General features: G+C 44.9%; 1 protein-coding gene across 1 annotated transcript in view; it reads right to left on the minus strand.

Moving 5' to 3' along the window:
* Positions 1-131: 131 nt before the first annotated feature.
* LOC102870299 (alpha-1-antichymotrypsin-like) overlaps positions 132-10,725 on the minus strand; it is a 19,689-nt gene continuing 9,095 nt past the window's right edge. The window contains exons 2-5 of the mRNA XM_006879192.1: positions 9,077-9,715; positions 4,697-4,970; positions 1,863-2,013; positions 132-398 (exon numbers count right to left, since the gene is read on the minus strand). Of these exons, the coding sequence (XP_006879254.1) occupies positions 132-398; positions 1,863-2,013; positions 4,697-4,970; positions 9,077-9,715 (1,331 nt within the window). The remainder of the gene's footprint in view (positions 399-1,862; positions 2,014-4,696; positions 4,971-9,076; positions 9,716-10,725) is intronic.

Consider the following 10,725-nt stretch of genomic DNA (forward strand, 5'->3'; position numbering starts at 1 on the left):
AAGCAGCTTGCTGTTTGTGTCAGGAAAAATTTCGAGTCTCTGTCACACAACCATTACAGCTGTCCCCAGCACGTGCAGACAGGTAAGGAGAGTGCCAGGCAAAGCTCGGCCACACAGATGACAGACTGCTATCAGACAGAATGCTGGCTGGTTTCATTCTTGCTGAGTGGGGCTCCATCACTCTTAAGGACCGTCTTAGCTTCTTCTGGGTTGAAGACTTTGCCCATGAAGTAGATGGTCCCTTTGTCTTCAGAGATGATGATATACAGGAAAGGTACATTGAAATGCAAAATGTTTAATTTACTTTCTTTAGGGCTTAATTTCATGGACTTCACGGCTGTGGCAGCACCTGCTTCTGTGCCCTGTTCCGTGACATCAATCAGAGCCTTGTGCACCACCTGTGGGGACAGCAGAGCATTAATACCAGGAGCAGGGGCAAGGGCAGCGCTAGGGCCTGGCAGGAAGCAGTCATCCTGGCTTCAGGCAGCTGAGAGAACATTTAACACTCCTCCATCGTATCTACTACTGGCCTCTGAAGGGTGTGCTCCTTGTAAGACAAGCTTCTTCTCACTAGTGCTATTAAGTAGTTTGCATAATCCCTTTGCACAGAAGTACCAGCCGAGGCTCAGCACTGTAGTGTGTTTCCAGGTTGTGCAGGCAAAGAGTGGAGGCAGCATGATCTGAATCCCGAGTCCATCATGCGTGATGACTCCCAAACGCCCACTCTGGTGGCCTTTGAGTAGCAACTCCCCTTCAGCCCCACTGGGGTGAGCAGAGACGCACACACTTCCTCTCCAATGGACCAGCACTACTTTCTGGGGCTCTCGTTCTCCAGCTTAACCATGTGGAATTCACAAGAACTTTTAATAAGTAGCTTTGAGTTCTGACCCACCATAGGTGGTGGCAGCGGCAGATTCTTCTTCTGCTTCTCCTCCTTCTCGTTTTCCTTCTTCTTCTCCTCCTCCTCTTCCTTTTTCCTTTCTCTCTCTCTCTCTCTCTCTCTCTCACACACACACACACACACTCACACACACACATACATGCCATCCGTCTATTCTTCCCTTGTGGAAGGTGGGTGCAGAACTTACTGCACTCCACGGAGCAAGCACATGGCACAGAGTAGGTAAGGGGTATGACCAGTGGCCCCTCTCTTTTGACTGATCTCCCCTTAGTCATGTCTTCTGGGCATCTCATGTCCCCACTGGTGCTCTGAACTTACTTTGCACCCTTCAAATAATCCAAACCCCCCATGGCCATTGAGTTGATTCCAATTCATAGCAACCCTGTAAGAAAGTATAGAACTGCCATAGGGGTTGCCTTTGTGTAAATATGGAATTAGACTGCTCCCTTTATCCCATGGAGCAGCTGGTGAGATTGAACCGTTGACCTTTTGGTGAGCAGACAAATGTTTTAATACTATGCCTCAAAGACTCCTCCAGCGTCATATACCATTGCATTGTTGTCTATTAGCTGCCATGTCAAGAGCTGCACATCAGCTAAGAAGTATCACTCAGTTTTACAGATGAACTTCATGAGGAGTAGAGAACTTGAATGACTTGTCCACAGAGAGTAACAGTGCTGTGAGTGGTGGAGTCCAAGCCCAGCTCTTCCCAGGACAGGCTTTGTGTCCCACTATGTGGTGGGGGAGCCGGGCTTTGCCTCCAAATACAGTAGTTGGAGTTGGTTAACACACATGACCTGGTTTTAGTTAAGGGGTGGAAAACAGACCAGGCCATTGAATAAAGAGGAACGCAGATACTTACTGTAACTGTTAAGTCTCCACTATTTTCCAATTGTCCACTCGGCCTTTATCATTCGAGTTCAAGCATAGAAGGTGAGTCATACAGTGTTTAAAGATTTACCTGGGAAATCATCACGTTCTTGGCTCCTGTGATTCCTGAGAGGTCAGCCAGGGAAGTGAAGACTTCCTTTATACCCATCTGGGGAAGAATCTCTTCCAGATTATAGTGACTGGAGATGGAGAACTTGGGCAGATGAAGCTCGTCTATGAGACTAGAACATGAGAAAAGTAAAAGGTCAGCTTCTGACTGATTTGGTGCCCACTTCCTGGTCATGCTGGCTTTCTCTCTCAACCACCTGTTTCTCAATGGAACTGTGTCATTTTTACCCTTATTTCTTGATCTCCTCCTGCACATGTACTTCTTAACCCATGAAGTATCCATTTAGACCTCCAAGTGCTGACTGAAGGTTGAATTCTATCCCACAAGACATGCTGAAGTTGTCAACTTGGTGTCTGTGAACTGGATATTATTTGAGAACTGGGCCTTTGAAATCTGACCAAGTTAAGTGACATCAAATGGGATTCAGATGGAACCTACATCTAGTGACTCGTTCTTATGTCAAGAAAGGGACCGTTAGAGATAAAAAGACATAGGTGACACTCAGGAAAGACAGGAAAAGATGGAAACAGAAACTGATGGGATGTCTACGGCCAAGGAACTCCTGCGATTGCAGGAAGAGCGAACACAAGACACTTAAGAGGGAGGCATGAAATAAATATTTGCCCTTGGAGCCCCCAGAGGGAAACTATCTCCCATTCCATAGTCTAGTCCCTGGATTACTGTTCTGCCTTTCCTGTCTCCTTGATTTGGGTGCCCTGAATTCTCTGTCAGGTGGATTTCTCTTCAGATTTGTCTAAACTCGACATCCCTCCCTCCTCAGTGAGGAGGTCTCAGGCACCCGCTCTGGGCCAAGTGACAGCACCAGGATCCCAGGTGCGTTTTGGGTCCACTCCTGCCTCTACGGTGTGTTCTTCACTAAACTAGGGTAACCCATTAACTCAGGATTCAGATCATGGCACTCCTAGGCTCAGAGCCCTCCAAAGACTGCTTCACTCAAGAATCAAGCACACATTCTCTTTATGACCTGCCTCACACCTTGCACCAGTTGTTGTTGGTGGTGGTGTTATGCGTCATTGAGTCACCTACGACCCATAGCGACCCTATGTACAACAGCTCTGAAGCCTGCTCTACACTGAGCCAACCTTACTGTCTTTGACACACTATTACTCCAGTCACTAAGTCAATCCATCTCATTGAGAGTCTTAACCTCCTGGCCTATCCTTCCACTCTCCCAAGCATAATGCCCCTCTTCACAGAATGGTCTCTCCTTGCAATATGCCTGAAGTATGTCAGAGCTTCAGAAGCTTCTCTAAGGAGCAGTTTGTTTTCACCCTGTCCAGAAAAAATCTGTTTGTTCTCTTAGCAGTCCATGGTATATTCAGTATTCTTCTCCAGCACCACAGCTCAAAGGCATCAATTCTCCTTCTATTATCCCTAGTCATTGTCCAGATTTCTGATGCATCATATATAATTGCAAAGACCATGGCCTGGATCAACCACATCTTAGTCTCCAGACTGACATCGTTGTTCCTCAGTACTCTGGAGATGTCCCTGACAGTAGACTTTCCTGATGTGATTTGTCTTCTGACTTCCTGGCTGCTGGTACTTGAAGTGTTGATTATGGAGCCAGACAAACTAAAGCTGTTAACAATCTCAGTCTCTTCACCATCTATCATGATATTGCCAGTTGGCCCCGTGGTGAGAATCATTGTTTTCTTAATGTTTAGCTTCAATTCATATTTAAGGCCTAAGTCCTTGATCGACTGCAGCAAGACCTTCAGGTCCTCCTCAGTTACAGCAAGTAAGGTCGTGTCATCTGCATAATGCAGGTTGTTGATGAATCTTCCTCCAATCCTGATGCCACATTCCTCCTCACAGAGCCCAGCCTCCCAGATGATCTGTTCCCCGTATCTCCTAATTCTCCTCCTCACTCTGTTCCAGGCACACGGTCCTCTTCATGGTGAAGCATTCCAGTCTCGTTCTGGCTTTAGTGGCTCTGTCTGGCTATTCCCTTTTGAACAGCACCCTCCCAGGCAGCAGCTGCATAACTTCTCTGCTCATCCCTGGCATGTGGTGGTGGCTCAAACATTTCCTGGAGAATCACCTCATTTACAGTGACAAACAACTTTCTGTGCAAGTTTTCCTGTTCCTTCTGATCTGTCTTGCTTTTCTCCCTATGACACTTTTTGCTTTCTCCCATATGTCTTTTTTATATTTATTATTTCTACCCACTGGATTAAAATGTAAGCTTTATGAAGGCAGCGATGCTAGTCGTAAATATATTCCCAGAGTCTAAAATAATGCCTGACAAATTATAGGTGCTGACTTAACATTTTGTGAGTAAATGACTGACTGAAAGTGTTTAATCTTTAGCCTGCTCAAGCTGATTCTCAAACATCGTCCCATCTCAATTTATCACAATTCCTTCTGTTACCCTCCACCTTCAAGAGCACAAAAAGAGAAACCACATGTGAGTGACAGGAGTTGTGGTGAGGATTCCTCAGGAATAGGGCATGTTAGAGTCACAGGAAGCCTCAGCCCAGGCAGAATCCAATGCCGTCACCTTATAGAGAGAAACTCGGGCCCAAAGTAGTAGAGGCCGTAACTCAAAATTAATCACATACCCAGAACCTTTCTATAACCTCATTCACTATAGAGGTTCTCTTATCCCTGCAGACCTGTGCTTTGGTATAGGTATGGAAAGATTCTATAACATCTCAAGTGTCTGAAGATGGTGTGACTACATCTGGGGCAAAGTGAAGAAAAATGGAAGCCGTGGTGAAGGAAAGTGGAAAATTCATACACACACAGTTCAGGGCCCAAGGGATACTCACGTTTCCTTGATTGACTCTTTCCACCTTCTCAGTGTCTCTGGGCATAACCTGGCCTCCACTTCTTCCATTTTGCCCTCATCTGGGAGGATTAAGAGGGCGCTGCTGTTACCAGTGTATTTCAGTTCCACCACTGTGCAGGAGAGCTGCTCATCCCGGAAGTAAGGTATAAACAGGTCCAAAATTTTCATCATGGGCACATCCACAGACTTCGCGTTGCTCACGTGGAACGTGGAGTTGTACGTGTTTCGAGAGTCAAAGGGTTTCTTCCATTTGGCTAAGATTGGGGGAGCAAGCAGAGAAGTGGGTGACTGGAAGATGACCATGCCACTAACCCTTGTATGCCTGTCTTCATTGAACAAAGAACTCTTTGGAAGTATTTTTAGTCACCCCAGAGTTCTTGTAAAAATAGAATTGCTTGACTTGGAAAATACTGCAGCCAGGAGGCTATTATCCAAGCCTAAAATGGTCAATGGAGCTGCATGTGTTTTATTGCTGTTTGTGACTCATAACAGAAACAGTGGTGTGTTCATTGCTGTGTTTGATCTCATTGTTCTAGTCACTGTGTCAATACAATTCCTTCTCAAGATAAAAAGATGGCTGTTGTTGCTGTTACCATTGTTCTTAGGTGCAGTTGAATTGAATTGAATTGAATACAACTATAAACAGCCTATGAACAGGAACAGCCTATGAACAGTAAATCTAAACCCTATCCCATCCTAGGCCACCCTCATCAACTTTGACATACTTAAATCCATTACTGGAGTCAACATGTGTCACGCCATGTGGTTGGGAATCTTCCTCTCCTCCATTGACCCACCACCTTTCCAATATGATGTTCCTTTCCAAGGAATAACCACTCCTAACAACATGCCCAAAGTATGTGAGGCAGAACTTCACCAAGGAGCACTCTGGCTGCCCGTTCTCTAAGACGTGTCTGTTCATCAGCAGTCCAGGGGATAGTCAGTACTTTCTCCAACATCACAACTCAAAGGCATCAATTCTTCTTTAGTCATCCTTTTTCATTGCCCTGCTCTCACATGCAAAGCAAGTGGTTGAAAAGACCGTGGCCTGAATCAGGTACTCCAGTACAGCAAACTGACAGACAAGTCACTATACTAATAAGTGTAAACAATGAACAAGCATATATACACTCAAGTGATAAAATAAGTAGCAGCATGCAAATAACTCTTTCAGTACAATAGACTGACAGTTAGGTGTTAATACCTCCAACTGAAAACCAGGCCAACAATCAGGCAAATGAATATCATTGCATAATACCACCTTCTCTGGCCCCAGCTGGCTTCTGGGGCTGATTGGGCCTTCAGTTCTCCCTGTACAAGGACCTGACAGATAAGTGTTATGATAGAAAACCATAGAAACTGTCAGACATATGAATAGCAAGGTGTGATATGGAACTCTGACTGTTTCCTAGGGAAACAAATTTTGTTTAGATTTTGGGATGGGCCCCTGGCTCCTAGGTCCTGATGAATTCTGCAGGCATGGATGGTAAAACGTTATCTCTTGTTTTTAGTAAGGGGCCAGTCCTTACAAAAAGACATCACACTGGGAAAGGTAGCAGCAGGTCTGAGAATGGAAGAAGACCCTCACTAAGGTAGACTGACAGTGACTGAGCAGTGGGCTCCATCATGGCAGAGAGATTGTGAAGTGAGCCGAGAATAGGGCCAGGTTTGGGCCAGTCATTCACTGGGTTGCCATGAGTGGAAGTCAATCTGATGGTATATGATACAACTCATTCTTTTGACTCAAAGAGAATTTCCGTCTTTTGTCCTTCTATTGTAATCTTGTCTATTGAACCAGGGAAGATTTTTGTTTTTTTGATGTTGAGATGCAATCTATATTGAAGGCTGTTGTCCTTGATCTTCTGCAGTAAGCATTTCACATCCTCCCAACTTTGAGGGACTTTGTGACTTGTTGCATGCACTGATTGAATAGGTATGGTGGAGAAAGGATATAGCCCTAACATATATCTTTTATAAATTTTAAACCATCTAGTGCTTCCTTACTCTGTTCAGACAATAGCTTCTTAGCCTAGGTATAAATTTTGCATGAGCATAATTAAGTGTTCTAGTATTCCCTTTCTCCTCAATGTTAGCCATAATTTATCAAATGTCTCTGCATAGTCAATAAAAGACAGATAGACATCCTTCTGGTATTCTGTGCTTTCAGACACGATACATCTGACATCAGCAGTGATATCTCTGGTGCCATGATCTCTTCTCAATCCAACCTGAATTTCTGGCAGTTCTCTTTAATGTACTGTTTTAACAATATTTTAATAATCTTGAATAAGATTTTGTTTGCATATAATATTAATTATATTGTTTGATAACTTCTACAATCTTTTGAATCATTATTTTTTATTGCACCAATCAAGAAATCCAACGATATATTACATTGGGAAAAAATCTGCTGTTTAGGACCTCTCCAAAGGGCTGAAGAACAAGAACATCAGTTTAAGGACTAAGGTACACCTGATAAAGGCCATGGTCTTTTTCATTACTTCCTATATGTCTGAAAGTTGGACAATGACTGAGGATAATACATGGATCAATGCTTTTGAGATATGGTGTTGGAAAAAAGTACTGAATATCCTATGGGCTTCCAAGGAACAAACAAGCATGTTTTGAAGAGAGTGCTAACATGGTACTTCTTGGAGGCAAGAATGGTAGAGATTCATCTCAAATACTTTGGTCAAATTGTGCAGAGGGACTAGCCCTTGAAGGAGGACATCACGCTTGGTGAAGTGGAGGGTCAGTGTAGGGGAGGAATATCCTGAAGGAGGTGGACTGGCACAGTGACCGTACCAGTGGGCTCCAGTGTGTCGGAGACGGTGAGGGTGGCACAGATTAAGGTCAAATTCAGATCTGTTGTTCATAGGCATGCTCTGAGTCACAGCTGACTTGACACACACCAACAAAACAAAACTGCAATTCCTGTGTAAGATACAGTCATGGCTGAGATTCTAAATCTAATAATGATAGTGACATTTTGTAAAGGTCATAAAAATGATCTGCTTTGGACATCAATGTGATGTTAACATCTAGCCTAATTATGATCTCACCTTTTCCAGAAACTATGCCAATCTGGGCTTTAGATTTAGGTTTCTGCTCTAGTCTTTGGATTTAGTACAATTTCTTCCCAAACTAAAAAGAAGATGAAAAAAGAATTTGGGAATGGTCTATGTCAAGTTTGAATCTCTACCATGCACTAGCTGTATCCTGGGATAAGTCCCTCTGTTTTCCAGGACTTTATTTCCCTACTTAACAAATAGGGACCCCATCACTGACCCTTCAGAGCTGAAATTGAACAAAGTAGTCATAGGTTTCCAAACATGTAAATGTGAGTTTCCTAGTTTTTTCCCTTCTCCTCTAGGTAGAATCTAATGCAAGTAGAGTCAGCTCCTGGGTGGCCATGCTTTTTCTACTTCAACTTCTCACTTGGTCCTGCTCTACCCTCAGGCTTTCTAAGTCCAAGATTGCAGCCCTTCTCGGTCCTACACAGCCCCTCTCATCTCTACAGCCTCCAAAACCAACTACTTAGGTTGGATCTAAATGTAAAGAAAGGACCTGCTAAACGAAAGGCTATGCATCTGCAGTAGTTTAATTCACTAGCAGCTCCAGGGGAAAAGGATGGACAATCACCCTCTGTCCAAATTGCAATCTTAGAAGCCCAATTGTGGTTTAGCTGTGAGTTAGTTCTGACTTAGTAGCAATGAGTGAGGGCAGGAGGGAGTGAATTGTGTAGCAGGAGGCTCTCGTGGCAAAGTCAGTAGGGCGTTGTGATGCTAAACCCGAGGCTGCTGATGGTTCAAATGCACGAGTGGCTCCAAGGTGGGCAGTTTCCTCCAGTGTTTTCTACAGCTTGCAAAATCCAATGGATGCTGAGCTCAGAAGCAAGAGAGTAAGGTATACTTGGCCACCTGGAAGTCCATGAAGAGAAGTCTTTGGATAGAGTCCCGAGTGGTAATAGAGGTTAAGGGTCAAGTCCTACTTAAAACGTCAGTAATTTGAAATAATCCAGATGTGCACTGGAAAAAAAGCCTGATAATCTATTTCTGGAGGTCAGTGCTTGAATATACTGTGAAGCAATCTGTCCCACATACACAATGTTAACCTGAGTCAGGATCGATGAGATAACACTCAGCTACACCTGGTCCTAAAACAAACACTTTCAAGAATAACTGACAGACTCATGTCTGAAAAAGTCCCTGAACAGAGAGCAGTGCCATGAACGTGACTGTGCTATGGGCCCAGCCCACACACAACTCGGTGGCTTTCCCTTCCTGCCGCTGGTAGAGAAATGGCCCTTTGGTGCCACAACTAAGTTGTTTTTTCCCTGGGAAACCCAATCCACACTCACCTTTAAAGAAGAAGTAGTTTACCAGGATCATGAGAGTGTCAGGGTCAAGGCCACTGATGAAGTCCATGATTTCCCCATGGGTTTTGTGGTCCACGTAGTCATTGATGAGTCTCACAGCAGCAGAGGTGTTGTGGAAGTTGACAGGGATGATGTCAGCTCTGTACAGCTCCTGGGCGTCCTCCTTGAACTTCTCCAGCAGCATCAGGCTCTCTTCTAGGAACAAGGCATTGCCCAGACTCAGGTTCATCTTGTCACCTGTGTGGTTGAAGGTGTTCAGAAGGTGCTGGAAGCTCTGGTGGATTTGAGTCTCAGAGGTCTCTCTGAGGTTGAACTTCAGGCCTTGGAGAATCTCTCTCAGGGTCGTGTTTCTGGCCCCCAGAGCCACAAAAGCCAAGGCTGTAGAGACACTCAATGGTGAGAAGACGATGTTGTTGCTGGGTTTCTTTAAAGTCAACTGCTTGTAGAGGCTGAAGGTGAAGTCGGCGTTGTTGAAGGCCAGGGTCAGGTTCAGGTGGGTCTCGTTGTCACTGACTTGATTCTCCTGAGTGAGTGTGCTGTTTGAACACAAGACAACAGGGCAGAGCCCAGCCACCAACAGTGCCAGGGTCAGGAGCGATGACATTCTCTCTACTGTCAGCTCTGAAAGTAAAGATCCTTTAAGTTATGGTGCTTCAGAGGGAGTTCTGACCCCACACCCACCACCCGTGGGGCTCCTCCGTGCCTCCCCATAACCTGACCTCAGTTCCTATTCTGTCACCCCAAGCACTGTTATACCCTCCATGTGCCAGAAACATCCAAGGAGCCCCATCACCTAGGATTACAGTCTGTACCTTCCTGCCACAGAGGGAAGAAACTCAGCACGTAGAGATGAAAAGGCTTGTCCAAGTTCACACAACAAGATAGAGATGCCTGTAGGGTGAGAACCCAGGTTTGCCTGACTCCTAGATCTTCGAGTTGCCCAATCAGACTCCCTCTCCCTTGTACCCACAGTGGGGATGGACACCAACCAGAGAGGATTAGATAGCAGAACTTCTACTCTCATCTCCTGCCTGCTTCTACTGGACAAGCAGATACTGCCCTCAGATAGCAGCTACTGGGGGACCCTGAGATAGGTCGAAGAAAATGGCCTAGGCAAGGCAGGAGTTTTTATTCAATCCATCAATTATTTCCATCTGAGGAGTCCTTGATGATCTACTACCAAGGCTCACAGACAAACAACTCTTCTGAGTGAGGTTCTAACACGTGTGGGGAGGCCGTGAGTCAGGACTGACCTAATGGGAATCACTTTGACTCTTTGGTTTTTGGTTGGGTTTGTGTTTTTTGTTTGTTTGTTTTGTTTTTTTTTTTAGATTAGAAAGACCATTTGATGGACAGATAGGTGTCATATTTAATATTGTTGCTTGTAATACTCCCCCTGTAGCTTTGGCACAAGACATGCTTTTCCCTCCAGGATTGAGTTCAAAGTTCAGAGGCTGCAGCAAACTGAGTCCTTTTTGTGAAACCTCTGACACCTGTTCATTCTGTTCAGAAAATTTATGGTCAGCACAGGTGGGAGAAAAGGCAACGGTCAGTGTTGATGGTAGAGAGAAGAGAGAAAGGGACAGAAAGGATCAGGAGGTGAGCAAGTGGAAGAGGAGAGGAGAGGAGAG

The sequence above is a fragment of the Elephantulus edwardii genome, unplaced genomic scaffold (genome assembly GCF_000299155.1).
Source record: "Elephantulus edwardii isolate Elephantulus edwardi_28Jun2011 unplaced genomic scaffold, EleEdw1.0 scaffold00002, whole genome shotgun sequence".
Lineage (NCBI taxonomy): Eukaryota > Metazoa > Chordata > Mammalia > Macroscelidea > Macroscelididae > Elephantulus > Elephantulus edwardii.